Raw genomic sequence first — 22,388 nt, forward strand, 5'->3', positions numbered from 1 at the left:
TGTGTGTGTGTGTGTGTGTGTGTGTGTGTGTGTGTGTGTGTGTGTGTTCACATGTTTGTTATTACACTTGTGTATAAGGGACTGCCTGCTTGTATGCATAAGTGTGTGGAGGGACAAGGTTGAGTGTGTGTCTTCCTCTATTTTTTTCCTACCTTAAATAGTAAGGCAGCATCTATTATTTGAACCCACAGCTCATGTTGTTGGTATTCAGCTGGGCTCTCCCAGCCAGATTGCCCCCTGGATCTTCTGTTACTGCTTCCGCAGTGCTGGGGTTATAGGCTAGTGGTTGAGCCCAGTACGCTGGTACTGGGAATCCAAACCCAGCTCTTCCTGCTTGCTTGGCAAGTGCTTCACTCAGTGTGCCACCTCTGTCACCCCAGCTTGTAGTTTGAAAGAACTCTTTCAGTAACTGTTTTGTTTTGGTTGTTTATTTCTTTAAATTCTTCCCAGTCTTGTAAGAAGTATACAGATACTAATTAGCTACTTGGATATATTACAGAAAATGATTGTATTTTGAAATATGTATGAAATGGGTGCTGTTTTGACCTTGATTCTGCAAATCTGTGTTCTGATACTTTGAGATGTAATTTCAACTTTAAGATTTATTTATATTTTCCCCCAACAAAACCATGCAGTACTAGGGGAAGAGCATGAAAGAATTAAAGGCCAAATGAATATTGAATGTAGCCAACGTGCATGTGTGCAATAGTTCAAAGGAAAGTGGTTGGTGCTCACTCCAGTCTGGGAAGTGAGGTGGTGTGATGTCAGCATATAAGCCACCAGATGCTTAAGTGAGATGTCCTATGTCCTTTCTGCTGTAAGGATTTAAGTTAAAATCCTTACACAAATTCAAACTTGGAAGTTTTGGTAATTATCAGACCACTTGGATACTTTAAAATTCTTACTTAAGTGACCTTTTAGTTTAAATATGTGTTGGAAATGTAAATATCCAAATAGTTTCATTATAGCTTATAACAATTAGAGCAAATGTGGGGAAGTACAAGTAGAGTCACAAACATTTGTGTGTCCTGCTGTTGGTAGAGCATAGGCTCATTTTGGACTGAACTACAGGTATTCACAATGTCAGAAGGGACTATTTTGTCATGCATAGTTGTACAAGGAGAGGTATGTTGTTTATGTATGAAATTTAAAAATGCAGAGCCTCAGTTAATGAACCCAGCAACAAGAGAATGATTTTTTACAAATTAGACTATTGGTAGCTATTTTGATATAAGACTTAGCTTGCTTTTTACCTCATAAGTATGTGATTTTGAATATTAATTTATTTGTAGTCAGCTGTTCCATACTTGGTAGAAGAAGTCCCATGAATTATACAGCATTTACAAAACTGTGCAATCTTAGAATGAAATTCTATAGCTTAAATCCAACTGCCAGCAATTAATCGAGATAGTTTGTGATCGCTCTCAATTAGCACAAACTTATTCATGTTAAAAATTACCTTGCATGTATTTAATTTTTTTTATTTAAGATGTAATTGCTATTAGTTGGCAATGAAACAAAGCCTTTCCTTTATTTAGGTAATCAATGTTAAAAATAAAAATAAAAAAATAGAGTTACGTGCAAAGCACAACCTCATCTGTTTCATGTGTGACAATGAATAGCCTGAACAGAGAAACAACTCTGTGGATCAGTCTTAATTTCCTTTCAGTCTAAAAGCGGTATTTCAAATAAGCCAGAATAGTCAAGACAGAGTTATGTGTAGCTATGTCCATGCAGGTTTTTAGTTAATATGTAAGCACTCAAAAAATAGCACTGTGGTTTGACCAGTAAATTATACTATGTTTAATTTTTTTAAATGAAATAAAAAACTCAAAGCCATTTAACTCAATTTCTCCTTTTTACATAACCTATCTTAACGTAGTATTTTACTTTAGAAGTCAAATTTGAACAAGAGCATATCATAAGAAATGTACCAGACAGTATTATAACTACCTGCTCATCAATAAGAAACAGTCATTCATATGGAATAAATTATCTACTCATAAGAAAAATACTAACCATATTGACACAAATTTTAAATTAAAAATGCCACATATATTTATAAATAATATCTTCCATATAATAATCAGTGCCTCATCATATGGCCATTTCAGCAGCCACCTGGAATAAGAACAGTATAGTGCTAGAAGAAAATGGCGCATTAATTAAAGATGCAATTATAATTTGAGGTTACTGGTTTTAAAACTAGTAATTACATAAGGAAAAAAGTGTGAGTTATATGTTGCTAACTTGTGTGAAACTACTGAGGATAGCGGAATTACATATTTTTGCTATTCATAGTTATTTTTCCAGCATGCATAATTTCTCCCTAAAAAAATAAAGAAAATATAAGAAATTGAATTAAAAAAAAAAGAAATTGAATTTTGTTGTTATGCTATTTGTATGGAATGTTTATGTGGTTACCAGGAGTGTCTTCTTATGAACAATTTGCATTGAGGTTGTTAGTACTCTTTAAGTCATACATGTTCAGTGAAAGTAGTTGGAAGGATGGAAAAGCCGATGAAACAAAACTAACAGTTAGTTACCAAGTTCCCATTCAGTAAGACAATGCTGATCATGATTCCTTAGTGGCTTTTAGAAAACCATATTACATATTTCTCCTTTTGTCTCCCAACATGGCTGTACATGTATGTCTACACCTACTTGCTTTTCCTTATATTTGTGTCCTCATCAGTCATACATTTTGTGACTGTTGGCAGCCTACCTAGCTTTTCTATACCTTTGTTTCTTTGTCTTTTAGATACATAAGGCAGCAGTAATCATGGTATAGGAATGTAAAAAAATCAACTCAGGTCATATATATATATATATATATATATATATATATATATATATATATGGTTTTAAGAAAGTTTATTGGATAATATAGATTAATGGTTACTGTAGATACGGCCAAATATTGAAATATTTTAGCATATCAAACTCTGCTGGATTTTTATTTGAAGAGTGAATCCTTGCAACTATTTTGTTGTATTTTCCGTAAGCCACAATAACCCCTTTCTCCCCCTCTATGAAAATAGTGGTGAGTGGAACATAAGAAAAACATGCTCCATGCAAAATGGATCTTCACACAGACTTACTCTGTCATTTCAGTTTGATTTTTGAGAAATGAGTTCAGCACATCTGCCAAATCCTTTTATAAGATGGTGCATTCCTGTTTTTATTTTAGTTTATTTCATTTATGAAAAGCTTTTTCTTCTCCACCCTACCCTAGACAGTTAGGTCTCACAGCTCCTCCGTGTCCTAAAGTAGAATGTTACTGCACATTAAATCGTAAAGGTAAATAAAAACTGAGCTTTAAAAAACCAAGGAGGAAGCTGTCACTGTTTTAAAAAAGTTATTTAGTATAGGCGTGTTTAAAACAAAAGAAAAAGAAAAAAACAAGACTGACACTCTGAAATTATAGTTTGATAATAGTCCCCTTTCTTTGCCAAATATAGAATAACAGACTTATTTATTTATTTATTTATCTATTTATTTATTTATATTGTGCAAGGGACGCAACTGGGTTGGGGATGGAATAGATGGAATTAAACAGATGAACAATTAGTTTGCAAACATATGTTAATATTTAGATTCTTTTTTTTTTAAAGTGAAAAGTTAACTAGTTAATGCTTTTCCACAAACTGTCTTTGATACTATGTTTTGTTTATTCTATCCCAGAAGAAGTTAGCGGTATACAGCAAGATGCAGGACTCTCTGGAAGTCACGCTTCCCAGCAAACAAGAGGAGGAGGATGAGGAGGAGGATGAGGAGGAGGAGGAGGAGAAAGACCAGCCTGCCGAGATGGAGTACCTTAACTCTCGCTGTGTCCTTTTCACTTATTTCCAGGGAGACATTGGGTCAGTAGTGGATGAACACTTCTCAAGAGCTTTGGGCCAAGCCAGCACCTTGCATCCTGAATCTGCCATTTCAAAAAGCAAGACGGGGCTAACGCCCCTATGGCGAGGTAAGAATTCGAGAGCAGATGCCCTTCGGAGTACACTGTTTCGCAACGGCCTCTACCAGGCTCCAGCTGGAAGCTTGCCCCTGGAGAACGGATATCCACTTGCCTTTTAATTTTTAAGGACAGCAAGGAATTTCTTTCAGACAAACAGCTGGATCAGTTTTGTCACATGTGGAATGCAGGGCTGGAAAGGATGCAGTCACACCCCTTAAATTCCTCATGGAAAAAGCAGTGATACAAGTGGCCCCAGTTTAGAGTGGCCAGACGGAGCTTGAAACTTCATTCCTAAGGCCCCCGTGGCCCAGTGTGGATCTCTAAATAACAGGCGTGTCCAAATACGTTTCTAAAAACTTATTCTAAAAACGTGTTCTTACTCACTCCACGAGGTTTTACGTAGTGATGTAGCTGAATTAAGATTCTGACCCAGGATCACAGACTTTGAAACCTGGCTGTGATCTCTGTGTCTTTCTCTCTACTGACTTTCTGTGACCCCTTTACAGGGTCCAATCCTCTCACAGGTTATGTCTCCATGACTTAAGCCACTGTTTGTACCTCAGCAAACAAAAATCTGGGGATTGAATGAACTCTTCCTTATTTCCTTCTTTGTGGTGAGACCAGGGACTTGCTTGCATCTGTTTTCTAGCTTTAAAAAGTCAGTGGTGGGTGCGACATTAGACATGGTGATGGACAAAGCCGTAGAGGAAAAATAGTGCACCACACTAAGGACATTTTTAGAGAAATGTGTTGTATGCAGTGGTTTTGTTCCAAACTCATGTGGCTCCAAGAAGCGTCTAGTAAAATTGTTTTAAATTGTGGACCTCACCTGAATGCCTTTTAGAAAGCAACATTCTGGCCCTCCAGGGTGAGAAACTGGTGTGGGCTCATTTGTGATTATTTAGCCCTGCCAAGGGAATAAGAATCAGGCTCAGGTTTGGGAATCAGTGACTTGGCTTGTGCGGAGTCTCTCCAGCTGGAAAGCCTACAGGAAGGTAGAAGGAATCACCAGTAACAACTGTCCTGAGTGGTACCTGTGACAAGCAAAGGCTGCCCACCTGCAGGAGGGCATCGTGAGCTGTGACGAATGGCTCATGTCATTGTCATAGGCAAGGCTGTGCTGTTGTGTGAGAGAATCGTACCTGAACCACTGGCCCTTATCTGTAGATAGACTGTTCTTTCTCCCCTTGTTTCATTTGGTCGCTTCTTCCCTTCTGCATCCTTTTCTTCTTCTACTTCCTTCCTCTACCCCTTCATTCTTCTACTTCTTTCTTCCTCTTTCTTTTCCTCCTTTCTTTTGTCTTCTTTATTTCCTTTTTTTCCCCCATCAAATCTATTCAAAACTAAGGAGGCATTGTAAGGGGGTAATAGAATATAAACTCAAATAGTAGAGGCTTGCTAGAAGACACCCACAGGACTACTGCTTAAGTGGTGAGAATGTGCTGTGAACTTTGTGCAGGGACAGAGAGCCCTTAAGAGTTCAAGATGCTTACAGAAGGAGCTAATATCTTATTTGACAGCTCATGAGGAAGAATGTAAATAATTCAAAGAAAATAAGACAATTTCTGTTAATTAGATTTTAGGCAAACAATTTGATGTATCAATAATTAATCATATCAACACAATTAGTTTCAGAAGAGCAGTGATTCCTTCTTTGGCATATGTAATCCTGTGATGATCTGGTCTGGAAAGGAGAAAGTAGGACCACAAATTTCCTGGAGCAGACCACCATTTATGGTGCCAAAGCCAGAAGACTTTTAGTATATGTGTAAGGACTCTAAAACAACTCAACCCTTCTATGTAGAAATTAGAACAATCAGAGGAAAGCTTTGATTAGCTACCTGATCTTTATACCAAAAGGAGAATGGTGGTTAATAGTTATTGCTAGAATTCTCTTGGTATCATTTTAAATTTGGCCTTCCCATCTATTGCAGACTTATTAGTTGACTTTCCCACAAATATTTATTAAGCTTCTACTATATGCTATGTAATTTTTAAGGTTCTGAGCTCTATTTCATAGAGTTACTGTTTTAAGAGTAGAAACAAAGAAAAAAAATAGGAATATAATGAGTGACATGCAAGGTGCTACTTTACTGAAAGTGATAATGAAAGCCTTCACAAAGATAGTAATATCTGAACATAGACTGGATGGAAATGAGGGCATTTGTCCTGTGAGTATTTCTGAGAACATGATCTACTCAGAAGGAAGGATGTTCAATGAGAAGGAGATATGCTTATGTATTACAAGTATATGTAGATATCTTACATCAATTCTCTCAATACTCAAGGAAGCAGTTTTCTATATGAATACTCAAAGATAAATATATATCAGTGATTTAACAAATGGGCTTATATGAATGAAGATCATTCCATGTATCAAATATTATGAAAAACAGTCTTCAAAGGAGTGTTTTTTGGTTAATCAATTGTATGAAGTCTCTTTCCTTCCTTCCCTTCTCCCCTCTGTTTCTTTATGCCTTCCTTTCTCCATCTGTATGCTGTATGTTTCTGTGGCAAATATATATATGGGCCTGCTGGTGCATAAGCCTGTGCACCTGTATTTAGAGGTCAGATATAGACTTTGGGTGTCCTGATCTATCAGAAGTCTTATTCCCTTATAAAGGGGCTATTGTTTAAATATGGAGCTGTACTGGCAGCCAGCAAGCCCCAGCAATTCCCCTGTTACAGTGCAGGGCTTATGGGTGTGTATCTTGGTTGGAGTTTTCTTATTTAAGATTAAGGCACGAGATGAATTCATTGTTGGTAGAGTTAATTATACAAAGTTGGAGAACGTCAAATGTGTCATTTACTTTCCATTTGTGAACTGAATGGTGCCGTTGTTGCTTCTAGTAACAAATTTCTTCCAAATCAACAAGACTGGAGTAGGATTCTTGGGAGTGTAATTAAATATATAGAAATATTCCTAAAAAGGAGGTTTAATGAATGAGATTCACATATCCAGTGAAAAGAATTGCTTATAATTCAATATTAATTGGCAGTGCTACACAGAAAATTAGATAATTCTGTGTTCATTTCCCGCTTATCATGGAGTCTGGCTCTCACCTCATTCCGTGCTGTTTGCCGTGTGGTGTTGGAGCAACAGCTTAAAATCTCTTCTGAGGCCAACTTTTCCAGCAATAACTATGCTCACTACTACTCATATCCTAGGGTTACTATGAGTAACGTGTGGAAGCACGTAGGAACGATTTCATGCAGAGCTCAAATGGACATAAGTCACTGAGGCAGATGCCTTCCATTTTCCTTAAATATTTCTACTTACTTGGCAGATAGAAAAGCAATGCTGAGTGTTTATCTAGAAATTTTGTTTTCTGGAACCTCATATTTCTAGCACAAAGCAATGTCTTAGATACAGTGGGGGCTCAAGTCTGTTGATAATGTTAATGACATCATTGGAGATAATTTTGAAAGAAACTTCTGGCCACCTCACCTACATTGAACACTCTAGCTTGTAGCATGGAGTTATCAGAGTCTACTCATATGCAACATACTAATTTACAGGTGAACTATGTTTGAACAGTATATTTCCATAGTAAATTTTTAGACAAAGAGGGTGTATCTGTTAAGAAACTAATAGCCATAGCTGAATTCATGTTTTCTTGATATAGCTAGAAAATGTCTTTTGAGGTGGGCAGCCATTAGAAAAACAGGCAAGAGCAAGACATTTTTGTATAATATCTTGTGAGTTATATCATACCCCATCGTGTTAAGAAAACAAAATAAACTTGATTATCTCCTTATTCCCAGGTAACATCTAGACTGAAACATCATTTTCAGTTATATAACATGCTTTGGTTTTTACAGAAAGTGTGTGAGTGTATGTGTGTGTGCATGCGCTCACACACGTGTGTATGTGTATATATATGTGTGTGTGTGATTGTGTTTGTGTGAGAGAGAGACAGACTATGTGGTGTTTGACTTTGTGATTGTATGTGACTGTGTGTGTGAGAGAGACTGTGTGAGAGAGAGACTGTGTGACTGTGTGTGACTTTATGTCTGTCTGATTGTGTGTCTATGTGTGGCTTTGTGTGTATGTGTGTGAGCCTGTGTATGAAGGTGTGTGTAAGACCATGTGTATGAGTGTGAATGTGTGTGACTGTTATGTGTGTGTGTGACTCTGTGTGTGTAAGACTGTGTGTATAAGTGTATCAAGAAGTGTAGCACTCACATAAATTCTTAGCAGAGTAGGTCCCTGAATTAAATTTAAAACCCATGTTCTATGGCAATTTCTGCCATTTATTTACTTTTCTTGCACTTTCAAAATAAATTAATCTGCCAGTTAGTGCAGCTTGGGTCTACTTGGAGAACTCAGCCATGTGGAAAAGTCCTTTCCAAATGAGTAGCTTAGCTTAAACAGAGTCAGAAAGGAGAGAAGGGCTATTTCCTGAGGTAGTTGGTTGGGAATTACTGTTGTGAGCAGACACTCATGGAGGGCCTGGAGGCCCTGGGGCTGCTGCTTCCAGGAAGTTAGAAGAGCAAGTGAGAGGAAAGTGAGGCCTGACTCACTTCATGATAGTGCCCCCAGGAATAAGCTCCAGCTGCCTTCATGAGGCTGTAACGGGGGACCGACTCTGGATACCATTGCAAGGCATAATTGTTGACTGACAGAGATTGGAATACACTTCATTCCTTTTCTGGCCTGACAGTTGGTTTTTATAGGAAGCAGAAGAAGCAGGGAACAGGCCTTAAAAGTAGCCCTTTAGATTAAGAATTGAGCTTAAATAGTGTTCTTGCCTTTGTCTTCTCCACGACCTTCCTCCTCCTCCTCCTCTTTCCTTCTGAGACATGGACTTACTCCTAGCTCGGTTCACCTGGTAGGCACTCTTCATGTGGGTTTTCAGTGAACTTGTAGACTCCTCTTGCCTCATCCTCTTCATGAATGAAATCACAGGTATGCACCCCGATGCACTGAATACTTTCCTTTTTTGTGCATTTTCAAAGAAAACGTTATGTTGGACACTGATGTTTTTCATTTGCATTTGCTCTAAGAATGTGTCAGCAGGAGATTAGTAAGGGTGACTTATGATAGCATTTCTTTGTCTTATTTTCCATTTAATATTGTCTTAATTATTTTAAAAAATAAAATTTGAATCTTTCCTAAATGGTTTCAGTTTTTTTCTCACTTATTTTTTGTTGTTGTTGTTGTTGCTGTTGTAATGTAGGGTTGCTATAAAAAGTAACCTAGTATTGTGAAATTCTAAAAAGAGTTTTAGATCTAAAAATATTGCTTGGCCTCCGTGATCCCTGTTCAGCTCCTCTATTTCTCTGTGCATTTTTTTTTCCCCTGAAAGTCAGATGGTGATATTACTTGGCATGCTTTGGAGAGATCATTAGACAATATATCAATTTTGTCTTTTCTTTCATTTTTATAAATACATGTGTATACGTTCCTAAAAGTGAACTCAACAAACTCATATTTAGGTTTTTTGTTTATTTGTTTTGTTTGTGTATGTGTGTGTGTGTGTGTGTGTGTATGTGTGTAAGACTATCAGTGTTGGCACCATCTGAATGCTAAAACTGTGAGTGTTGAATAATGATGACTCCAGAATCCCAACTGGGTCTTAATGTTATGCAGTTCTGAATCATTTCCACTAGCCTTAAAGGTAACGTTGCATGGGCATGGCTCCTGCAAGCTTTTTGTCTGCTTTCTTATCCACCAAATGTGGCTGTGATTAAGTACTCACATAATGAAAAGAATTTACATACATATGAAATAAGCATGCTGGTTCTCTAGCAGGAAGCACCGGGTAGCATCTGTTTCTTTGTGTCACTTTTTTTTTTTTCTTTAAACAAGCAAGATACCAAATAGTGATCCTGATGCATTGATTTCTCCATGTACATATTTTCCATTCAATATTGTTTTACTTACTTAAAATTCAGTGGTATTTGTTGAAAAGGGTTACGTAGGTCCCTACGAATTTTATGTTAATCTCAGGAGGCCCTATACAGACTGGGAAAATATTAAGTTGCTTTTAATTTTATTTTTCCCTGGGGAATTTTAAAAGAGTGGTTCAATTTTTATGGAGTCATTCAAAAATAGATTTCTTCTTTTAATGATAGTATATTCACTCATCACAATATAGTACTTTGTAAATAGGATAATAAGATTTTGGTAAGGAATGTGTTCATTATGTGAACTTGTGGTGCATATCTACAATGTTTATGTAACTATAAAATAAGAATAGCTCCATCTTGATAAAAACCAAGAGGAAGATATCCAGATGAGTGGGGTATTACTTCTGCACTTTGGCCATTTTCCTCAGGAGGTTCAATAAGAGGAACTTGAGTCCCTGGCACATGTTTATGGAATAGGGATTGTCAGTTTTCATATTCCGGTTCTGGTTGCACCAGGAGATAGACATTTTGAACATAATGAAGAATTTCGTACCAAAGACAGAAGGTGTGTGAGCAAAGTTGGAGATTGGTGGCTGGCAAGCTATCCTACAATGCCCTTAAGGCTGATTCTTAAATGCTATCTTTAAGCCAGTGGTGACTGTCACAAGACAGTCATTCATTTAAGAGATTCCTGTTAATGGCTGAAGGCTTCAGCAACAATTTCTGTCCTTTCCATCTGAAGGAGCAAGGGTTCTGAAATCCATTGTAATGGTGAGAGGGAGATGAGGATGAAACTTCCGCTTCTGGTCACAGGATGAGAAGTTGAATAATGGAAACACTGGTGCAGATCTGAAAGGGAGAAAAAGGATGTTTATGCCTTGACAATATCAAAATCATTAGGTAACATAGAGAAGATACCAGAGTATGACAGAGTTGGATTGATTTGGTTAACACATGATACATGTGGAAGTTTATTCAAGTTATTTATATTGAAGCAAGAAAAATATGCTCATGTCTTAGAAGTATATGAAATGATAAGCATGTTAGATTATCTATTTCTATCACAGAGCACCGCTTAAAGATATTTTTTTGTTCAATGGAATAATACAGATGCTTTTATGTTGAACCTGACATAAAATCTCAACAGTTCATATGCATAAGTAATGTTACTTGCAACCTCATGTCCAACTTTAACAGAAATAATCAATAAAATATTTGACAGAATGAAAGTATTGAGCAGGATAATCGCAAGTGGATAAATTTTAATTTATACATACTTTATACCTTTTAGTGCAGGAAAGATCAAGAAGTTCCTTATGGTTACAAAATGAGAAAAGACAAATCTGTGATGAAAGTGAAGAGTCACAGGACAGAGCTTCTCTAGATACACAATATTATAAGAAGCCAACTATGAGGTGGACAGAGACATTTCTAAATAGTCATCTGACCTTGTCATTTCCTAGATTAAAACCTTTCCATGAGTCCTGGGATGCCTCTTATGATAAAGTTCATTTCAATTCCCTGGCCAGTAAGGCTGTGCTCACCATAGCACCATAGTCTATCTGTCTCTTCCTCTTCCCCCCGACCCCACCTGCCTCATACCCCCTGTGTAACCAAATGTTGCCTATTGAATTTTATCTTTTAAATGCCACTGATGCTGTTGGTGTTATTGTTGTATTTGGGAGCATCTGTGTAAATTGTGTACATATTTTCATATTTTTCCTGCTGTTCCATCAGCCTAGAACTTCATTTTCCCTCTTCATTGGCTTGACTCCTACTCAGCCAATTCTAATTCAACAGTTTATCACTTTTCAGGCTCATTTTGTGGGTTTGCTATTAAAAACATTTGTATGTCTTCTTCCTCCCTTGAATTCCTCCTGACTGTGATTCCCAGAGACAGCTGTCTGTATACCTTTGACTTCTCTGTGTCTGACCCGTGATAGAGACCCATAAACACTGAGATGATAGAGACACTGAATTGAGGAAACTCTTGAAAGAGAGGTGGATCCTCCTTCTTCCCTCCTTGTTCCCAAGTGTGCAGTATAGTTTTCCACAGTTTCCTAAAATGTCCTGAAAAGTATAGCTCAACCTGAACCTTTTTTGGTTACCATTTCTAGCGAAGCTCCAAATCCAGGTTACAGTGATGAGGTAACAATCATAATTGTTCCCTCTGTGGCCGTTATGAAGTCTACTGTCCTTTGACCATTGAAGCACAGTCTTCAGCAATAATTGCTCCCTTTTATAGACATTATGAAGTCAACCATCGTTTGACCATTGAGGAGGGTTATCTGGTTTTGAAGTGTAGGCCTGTGCTTGCCAACATCTTAGACTTTGCCCTGTCTCCATTTTCTCATGGAACTAGAATGAGAATCAAATGAGCTCATGAGCAGCCTTTGGGCTGTTGTTGGACATTTGGTTGCTCTCAATAAATGTTATCCATTGTTATTTCCAGGACCACAAAAGTAAGAAGATAAAATGTGTTCTTTTTAATGATCAGTGATTTGGTGAGGACAATTACATGTGATTTTATTACCATGTCTTGACTTTTGGCATTGAAATGTTATGTTTAGATTAAAATTAGGTTAGCATTTAAAAAAAGTTAGTATTTACAATCTATACACACACTTCATCAATGGCACAAATGTTTTTGTTTGTTTGTTTGTTTTTACCAGAGAAATATATAGCAATGACATCTGTTTAGAATGAAGAGCCACAAGGCTCCCATCAGGAAATGAAGCTTTACAGTCATAAATTGAAGTGAAAAACCTCAGCTCGGACTGGGGCAGCAGAAGTCTAGGAAGCAAATACAGGGTTCACTCAGACCTTCAAATCTTGTCCCATTCCCCTGACATGGAACTGCAGAGGTTAACCCAATACCAGCTCATTTCTCTTTGGAGGAGAGAAAGTGCATGATAACCCACTTGCTTGTAAAACATTACTGGGCAAGCAAAGGCAAGTCAACCCTAGAACTGTATCTTATGTAAATAATGTGTTTTCTGTCTTCTCAGACAGCTCAGCTCTCTCAAGCCAGCGGAGTAATTTCCCAACTTCCTTTTGGACCAGCTCTTACCAGTCCCCGCCTGCACCCTGTTTGGGGGGAGTTCACCCTGACTTCCAAGTCACTGCACCCCACGGCACCTTTACAACAGCAGACCCCAACTCTTGGCCAGGACACGGTCTACATCAGACTGGCCCTGCCCCGCCCCCTACTGTGTCCGAGTCTTGGCACTATCCTCTGGCATCTCAGGTGAGCCCGTCCTACAGCCACATGCATGACATGTACATGCGGCACCACCACCCTCACGCCCACATGCACCACCGCCACCACCACCACCACCACCACCACCCAGCTGCTGGCCCTGCCTTGGATCCTGCATACGGGCCCCTGCTAATGCCGTCAGTGCGCGCCGCCAGGATTCCTGCTCCACAGTGTGACATCACAAAGACAGATCCGACTACCGTCACCACTGCTACCTCAGCATGGGCCGGAGCCTTTCATGGGACCGTGGACATCGTGCCGAGTGTGGGCTTTGACACAGGTGAGCAGACGGATTTCCTCCTTTCTAGAAAAAGAAGAAAAAGATGAGGCATCCTTTTTGGAAGATGCATTTTGCAGTAGTTTTCCCTTGAAGCTAGCGTGCTTGCAGAACAGAGCCATTTTGCAACCATTCCCACATTCCTGTGGAAAGTAGAGTGACTAGCTCATGAAAGCTTAGCCCAGCCTGAGAAAGGGCTCAGCACTTTTCTTCCATCTCCAATGTGGGGAATCTGCTCCTTTGAACTAAATCTCTCATACCTTGTGTTTATAAATAACTCAGCTCTTTTGTAAATCTCCCATGACCGCACTCTATACCATGTGTTCTGCCCATTTCAAAAGTAGTGGTATGCTTCAGTTATGCATTGTAAAACAGATTGTTATTTGGAATGCGGTCTACAGTCCAGACTTTTGAAAAATAAATAGGGACCATATTTTAAAGGAGTAGACTTTTTCTGTTCTTTTCTCTTTTTCCTTCTTTGCCTTGTGTTTGTTTTCTTCCCCTTTCCTCTTCCTACGTTCTCCGGTTTAAGTAACACAAGACTTCAATGAGTACTGTAAAACTTCATTCAACATCCTTAGACATAGGAATGAAAATATTTCTTTACAGGAATCTTGTCTTTGGAGTTTGCTCATGCTGATGTCCATGGTGTTATTGTGCTAGTTGTCACTGTTTTCTGCCGGTTTTAGTTTCCAGTTGAGGCTGTCCTGGGGCCTGGGTTTTCGGTGTTGGTGAAGAGTATGCCAAACATCACAGGCTGTCCCTGGTTTATTCTCATGTGGTAGCAGACCCTGAAGCTGAAGGTTTTACTGTTGGAGTCTCGGCACGGTAGCTGAGTTTCACATCTGTGGCCTGTGCAGTCAGAGTATGTTCTGCATGTTCTGTTCGGTCAGTAAGGAGGAAACAGGCATGATTCCTTGTTGCTCTCTGTTAACTTTCGCATGTTTTTGCACTTGCAAAGATGGGAGTGAGTCTGGTCCACACATTTTTTTTTTCAGAACTCCAAATTGAAATAATCTCATAAAGATGAAACTTGTTCTTACCTTTGGAAGCAGGCAAGAGAGGGTTTTTGTTCACTGGATTATCTTGAGAGGATATCTGTTGGCTTACTGGGCCATGATTTAACATTTATTGAGCATTTACTATATGCAATTAGCAATTTTCTCTTCCCTTATACATGTATGTCAACATAACTAGTATATTTTTGTATTATACAAAATATTTTTATGCATATATAGTAGGTTTCTCAATAAATGACAGATTTCTCAAGCCCCTATTTAGTATTCCATGTTTCCCCAACAGATCCTAGTACTTGCTCCAAGAGAATGCTGAGCGAGCCACTCTGTGATTCAGCATGCAGTAGCGTTAACAGTGCTGTTAGCAAGCAAGGGGGTAAATGATAACGGTACAGTGACTAGTACTGTGGAAGAGAGATTTCCTGATTGGCTGTACAAAAGGCTACTCATGGTCAGTGTAAGCTGAGTAATTAGATAATAATTATGATTCATCCCTAGTCTATGCTTCTCTCAACTAGAAAAACACACAGATTAAGATAAATTATTGGCGTAATCATTGGATGTCTCTGACTGGACTGATTTCCACAATGGACTCTATTATCTTGAACGAAATTTACATTCAATAAACACCAGGGGAAGTCTGGCCTTCAGAGACTCTTTCCAGAGTCACCTCTATCACGTTTCAGAGTGCCATGACTATAAAGCAAATTGATGTTTGCTGTAGCTGCCTCTGAAAAGAATGACTTAAGGCACAAAATGATATGTTTACCCTGCAAAAGACTGTAAAAAAAAAAAAAAAAAAAAGAGCCAGGACCTCGTGTATGGGCCGTGACGAGAGAATGGAAGACACTGAATCACTTGCGGTTTATTTTCTCCAAAATTCAGACATAATATCAAACGCCACATTTCAGTTCCAAGTGGAAGGTAATGATGAGTATCACTTTTTTACAGAAAATATCCTTTGAGCCAGCTTGTGGGCGAATGTGCTGGGGGATCATATCTTTGGTGTGAGAAAAATACTTGATCCAAGGGGTTGACTTCTATATTTCAGAATTTACTAGTTCTTGGTTGTGGCTTGCCTCTGGGAAAAGGGACATGACACTGGATAAGGTGTCTTTGTTCAGTTGAAGCTAATTCCCAAAGAGAACAGTTTTTGAGAGAGTCAAGGTAAAAAAAAAGAAAAAAGAAAATTTATGTTTCATTCACTAAGTTAAAGGCATTGAGTGGTACAACATTCACTATATGGGACCAATAAGAGGGTAGTACCTACCTTTCTGCTGTTCGAATTTATTGTGATAGAGGATGTTTCCATATAAAATCCTAAAACAAGGAATGAGTTGTGTAGCTGGGCTATGGAAAAGGCTTGTCCCTTTTTGAGATATATGCCACAGTGACCTGACTGCAGACAGCTCCTCTACAGTGGCTTTACATACATAGATCGATGTAGAGAGGCTACTGAGCAGCCAAGCTAAGACTGGGATGAGTCAGGTGAGGCAGTCAGAACATTTGCCCAAATCCAGGTATCTGAGCTGACAAAATATAGGTGATTTTCATGTTTCACTAGAGGGCAAGTAAACGAATTCAACTATTTTGAGAATATCTTGGTAAGGGACCTAGTAGCTTAATCCGTAAAGGAAAGGTCATGGGGTTGCTGTCACAAATGACCAAAGACAGGGCGGCTTCTGAACAGTAGGGAACCGGTCCTCACAATTCTGAGATGGCTGAGACCAAGGTCAAGGCGCTGGTTGTTTTCACGTCACAGTAAAACTTGCTTTCTTGTTCATCACTGGTCATCTATCGCATATAATCTCACAGGTTGGTAGGTCCAAATTAATTACTTTTATAATTGTGCCAATCCCATTCAAAAGGGAGCTTTTCTCTTAATGTAATGTGTTCATCTCCTAATACTGTTACTTTGGGGATTTGGATTTCAGTATGTTTATCCAGAGAAAACACAAATATTCCACTTATTGCAAATAAAATTATAATTATGGCTGCAATTTTATTTTGCAGAATTTAAAGAAATTAAGGGGCTCTAAGGAGGATTGAACCTGGTGTATAGCGAAAGGAGAGCTGATACACATTTTTCTGTTTAGGAACAGATGGGAGCATTTTATACTGTTCTGCTTCTTCTACGCTTTTTACCACTACTTAGCCCTCCTTTGGTGGCACTAAAACAATTGTGGGCAGGACTAAATGAGGATCCATTCTCTCAGAACTTTCTGAAAACTCTGGTAGCTCCAACTTGTTCAAGCATATTACCTCTGTAAGTTAGTGGATAGTGTGTAGTGTATAGTCACACTTCCCAGTTTTCTAACTCAGCTTGGTCTGTAAAACAAAACAAGATGGACATTGAGCAAAGTGCTTCATCTTCCTCATCTGTAAAAAAAATGAAACAAGCCCATTCAATAAAGCAATTAAATTACAGAGGTGCTAGCACAGGGAAGGTACTCTAAAATTTCTATTTATGTAGAAGCAAACTTGCTTTTTAATTTAAAAGTTACTGCTTAGATAACTAATTCAGAATAGCGCATGCTCCATTTTAATAATTATGATTCAGTCATTTTTAGTTATTCATCATCTTGTGTAAAAATTCTCAATATTTAATTCTAGAGCATTCTGCCACTTCAGTAAGAAGCTGTTTGCTTGTTAGCTTCCTCCCTGCTTGCCCCTACTTTCCATTCTTGGTAGCTATTCATTTACTTGATACCTCTACATAGTTATCCTTTCCCTCCACTGAGGAAAAATAGAACCCTACATGTGTTCTCTCTCACTTAACTTGATGGTTTCAAGCATTGTCCATGTTCTATGTGCACTAAATTCCATTTTTTTTTTCAGGAGTGGATCTTATTTCATTGAATGGATATATCATTTTTTATTTGTTCATTCATTAGTGGATATTTGATATGTTCCAATATTTGTTTTAATATGATTAAATGATAAATTACTATGATTAAATAAATTAAATTTAATATGACACATATTACTCTAAGCAATCACGTACAAATGTTTGTGTGAATATAAGTTTGAATTTCTTGAGGATATATCTTGTGATATTAAGAGTCTCACTTGAAATTTTTATGTGCTTTTGTGTATATGGAACTTAAAAATTGATTTACTATATTTATAACAGTTGTTTCAAAGTATGCTTCAGGTTTTAAATTAACTATAGCATATCATAATAGGGTTCTGGGGTTAGTAGGCAAAATTCTTTCATGAGAATGAAAAGAATTCCTGTATTTTGTGAAGATTACTGCCTTGAGGCTAGTCACTTGTGTTCATAATTTAAAGTTTTTAATGCTAGAGTTGTGCACATTCATGTGTCCTTAAAGTTTGTTCTGTTGTCACGCTTGGCTTACTCTCGCCCTCCTCTTCTCTCCGTTGAACAGGTTTTACATACATACATGCTGATATGATCAGAAGTCACCTGTATCTGCCCTCCTTAGAAAAATCCTCATCTTTACCCAAAAGGCTGTTATCATGAAACTTACTTAGCCTTTTCCCTTCTTATTGGCAGTTTAAAAAATGGGTTCTGTAAGGCCTGTGGGAAGAATGCTCCCAAAATGTGGGCTTGACTGAAAACAGAATCTATAGTCAAATGAACTTTTTGACATAGAGTGTTCTGTAACTTTCTGAGAGAGCACCATTAACTTCAGTGTTTTGAAAGCTTTTTATCCTGCTCTTCCTTAAATGCACTTGTTTAATTTTATGCAGAGGGAGATTTCCACATTGTGCTTTTTTTAGGACTATTCTGTGTTCAAAGCATAATTTTCTCAGAATATGCTTTGAAAAATTCACTTAGCTTAACTTTCTCCTCATATGAAATGTCACACTTTCAAGTTTCACTAATAACTGTCAAGGAGTATAGGCTAAAAAGAGTAGGTAGGCTGAAGATAATGTGGAGGATGGAAGGCTCTAGAGAGGATGGGAAGAGGAACTTCAAGCAAACGCAGAGTACTGAACTGGGTTTCTATGTGCAAGGAGGAGCTAAATGTGGGGGGTTTGTAGCTGTTTGCATTTGTAGCCCACACATGCATGTGATGACCGGAGTGATTGCAAACGTGTGCATTGTATTATCAAACATACACCGGATCACAAATGTCTTTCTAGTCTGCTTACCTTTCACTGATTACAAAGATTCTCACATTTCAGTGGAATGCTGACGTTCTAATTTAAAGTTTTTGTTCATAATTTTCCTAATGTAAGATGTACAATCTTGTAATCCCCAGTCTTTTTATTTTTTTTATTATATTTTTTTAATTTTCTAGTAAAGCTTTGCCAGTGAGGCATCTTTACTGAACTGCAAAGCTAACTTCATTTGTAGTTTTCACATTGTTCACTACATTTGAACTTACCAGAAGTAAAAGGAGTTTTGCTTTGTGATGTAGCTTCTCTATAAACACAAGCTGTCCCTGGCTTCAGCTTGTCTTCATCTGTAGATCCACAGATTTATTTCTCTTACAAGCCCTCATGTTATTTCTGCTACAAGTTTGTTATGATTTTGCTTTTTACTATGCTGAATGTCAGAATGCCTTATATAAATTTGTATGCGCACAAGTGCAAATGCACAAGTGCAGGTGACCTAAAATTGAAATTCAAAGGACAGCAAAACACCATCCTGCACTCCGTCATAGGCTGACGTTATTCTGGCTTCTTAAAACTACATCTGAAGACAGACACAAATTTATATGTTACTACTAAATATTTGGATTCAGTGAAAGAATCTTTACATGAGCCTTCCCCAAACTATGATGATAGCTAAAATTCATCTCTCGCTAATCAAGATATCTTCAGATTTCAAATCAAGACTGCAAATTAAGATATTACATTGTTGCCAGGTAGAGAAACAAAATTATTCTAGATATTAGAGACACAGATTACTTGTGAAATGAAGGCCGTGAAGTTTCCATAGACACAGAATACTATATTTCTATGACTCCATTATCACATTGAGGCATAAACTGTACTGTTTCTAAAGGAATCGTTTTTGAGGCCAATGTGATGGGTCATTTGGATAAAGGACACTTGCCCAAGTCTGATGATGTGAGTTTGATCCCCATGACCAATGTGTTAGAAGGACTGAGACAACTCCCCAGAGTCCATGGACCTCTGCATGTGCCATGCATTCTCTGCTGTGCTCTTTTGTTTTCCATGGGCACTGCACTCACATGTACAAACCCACATAAAATCATACATGTATGCACATAAAAAATAAATCTGACAAGTGCCTATCTTTAATTCCAGCACTCGGGAGACAAAGCTGGCGGATCTCTGGGAGTTTGAAACTAGCTTTATCTACATAGTGAGTTTCAGGTCACACAGGGCTATAAAACAAGCCCTGTCTAGAAAACAAATTAGTATAAAAAAAAACTGAAAATAATTTCTTTGAGAACATATATTTTTCAAATAAATAGTGAAAACTGAGTACGCCTGGGAAAGAGTAGATGAACACCTTTATTTGTTTATTTCTCTTTAGAGGAACTAAAGCTGATGAAACGTAAAAGCAGAGTCACATTAGTTTTCTGAAAATTTTTTGAAATTGTTTTTGTTTTAATTAATTTATTTTTAAATTATTTACAGTTTATTCACTTTCTACCCCAGCTGTAGCCCCCCCTCATCCCCCCTCAATCCCACCCTCCCTCCCTCATCTCCTTCCATGCCCTTCCCCGAGTCCACTGATAGGGGAGGTCCTCCTCCCCTTCCATCTGATCCTAGCTTATCAGGTCTCATCAGAACTGGCTGCATTGTCCTCCTCTGTGGCCTGGTAAAGCTGCTCCCCCATCAGGGGGAGGTGTTCAAAGAACCAGCCACTGAGTTTATGTTAAAGACAGTCCCTGTTCCCATTACTCAGGAACCCTCTTGCACGCTGAGCTGCCATGGGCTACATCTGTGCAAGGGTTCTAGGTTATCTCTATGCATGGTCCTTGGTTGGAGTATCAATCTCAGGAAAGACTGCTGTGCCCAGATTTTTTGGTTCTGTTGCTCTTCTTGTGGAGCTCCTGTACTCTCTAGGTCTTTCTATCTCCCTCTTCTTTCATAAGATTGCCTGCACTCTGCCCAAAGTTTGGCTATGAATCTCAGCATCTGCTTTGATACACTACTGGGGAGAGTCTTTCAGAGGCTCTCTGTGGTAGGCTTCTGTCCAGTTCCCTGTCTCCCTCTTCCTATGTCTATTCCATTTGCCTTTCAGAGTGAGGATTGAACATGTTACCCAGGGTCTTCCTTCTTGCTTAGCTTCTTTAAGTGTACAAATTTTAGTATGTTTATCCTATATTATATATCTAATATTTATGTGGAGAAAGGGGAACCTTCTCCATTGCTGGTGGGAATGTAAACTTGTACAACCACTTTGGAAATCAATCTGGCATTTTCTCAGACAATTAGGAATAGTGCTTCCTCAAGATCCAGCTATACCACTGGTAGGCATATATCCAAAATATGCTGAAGTATACAAAACGACATTTGCTCTACCATGTTCGTAGTAGCTTTATTCATAATAGCCAGAATCTGGAAACAATGCAGATGTCCCTAAACTGAGGAATGGATACAGAAATTTTGGTACATTTGCACAATGGAATACACCTCAGCAATTAGAAACAAGAAAATCATGAAACTTGCAGACAAATGGTGAGAACTAGAAAAGTTCATCCTGAGTGAGGTAACCCAGAAAGACACACATGGTATATACTCACTTATAAGTAGAATTAGACATGTAAAAATTTCTGAAATTAGATAACAAAATTCTGATTTAAGATGAATTTTGCAATCTGAACATCCTATGAAAGTGGCTTGTTTACAAATAACAGAAAGTCTTTCAACGTAATTTAGGTTGTAATTAATGTTGCTTTAAGCTGTACTCTGCTGGAGTAGTGGGAGAACTCAGTAACAGTGTGTGTGTTGAGTGTGTATAAAGCCTAGGTCCACCCAGCCCCCTCCCAGTTCACCAGCCCTGTTCTGAATTGCTACTTAGTGTGTGGTTTTCCCTTAAAATGAGCCCGTGATGAAGATTGCGGCAGTCACTACCACGGTGCGGCTCTGCACTGAAATGAGTTGGTGAAGCATAACTTTGCTTTTATAAGAGACCGAATAGAAAACTAGGATGAAAATAGTTTAAAAGAACAAGTGAGAAAAGTTCCGTCTATTGGAGAAATGGGGGAGTCAGGTTGCCCTCCCCCCTTTTTTTTCCCCAATCCATTCTGTAAGTTTTGCCTCTGTAGATTGCATTCTGAAACCTATGCTTGGTGGTTGGTAGTTGGTAGTCATCTGCTAGCAGACCTAGGCTACAAAGATTGGATAAATGTTTCCCAAATGACTTACGAATCTCTCCTAACCACTTTAAAATATTATTACCTATAACACAGTTGTAAATTAACTGTAATTTATATCTAATAACTTTTTTGAAAGTTCATATTTATATAAAAAAAGGATTAAAGAAAACCAAGCATTACTCATCCAAGACCCTTGAATATTTTTGATACTGCAGTGCTATAATTCAACGCTTTAGAGTAAAGGAGGGATGTTGCAAATTTGGAGAGGAATTATGAAAGAACAACAAGAGTAACAGGCCCTATAACTCAGAGGTTAAAACACAGAGGTGCTGTGATATTTTCACACTACAGCATAGAAAGCACCTAAGAGACAAATGCTGTAGATGTTTTATTTAAAACATCCACTCCATTTTACCTCTTCCCAGGAAACATATATTAACCATCTGGATTCTGGATGACTAGGAATTCATTGACACTCTTCTTGCCAGTTATGGAAACTTTTAAAAATTAGTAGGAAAATATGAAATTGTCTTCAGATGTGTTGGCAATATAGAAGTATTTCTAAATATTTGATCTCAGAATAGAGAATGATAAAACAAATCTTGATATAAATGCCAACCCTAGAACTATAATTTTTTTTTTAATTTTTCTTTTGTTATTTTTTGTACTAATTACAGGTTGCTTACTTTGTATCCCAGCTGTAGCACCCACCTTCATTCCCTCCCAGTCCCACTCTCCCTCCCTCATCTCCTCC

At 38.1% G+C, this 22,388-nt stretch overlaps 1 protein-coding gene across 1 annotated transcript in view; it reads left to right on the forward strand.

Moving 5' to 3' along the window:
* Vgll3 (vestigial like family member 3) overlaps window positions 1-22,388 on the forward strand; it is a 50,530-nt gene that overhangs the window by 8,399 nt on the left and 19,743 nt on the right. The window contains exons 2-5 of the mRNA XM_055593342.1: window positions 3,685-3,970; window positions 12,823-13,353; window positions 14,653-14,742; window positions 19,345-19,409. Of these exons, the coding sequence (XP_055449317.1) occupies window positions 3,685-3,970; window positions 12,823-13,353; window positions 14,653-14,742; window positions 19,345-19,409 (972 nt within the window). The remainder of the gene's footprint in view (window positions 1-3,684; window positions 3,971-12,822; window positions 13,354-14,652; window positions 14,743-19,344; window positions 19,410-22,388) is intronic.

Source organism: Psammomys obesus, unplaced genomic scaffold, assembly GCF_907164565.1.
Source record: "Psammomys obesus unplaced genomic scaffold, mPsaObe1.curated_primary_1811, whole genome shotgun sequence".
Classification (NCBI taxonomy): domain Eukaryota; kingdom Metazoa; phylum Chordata; class Mammalia; order Rodentia; family Muridae; genus Psammomys; species Psammomys obesus.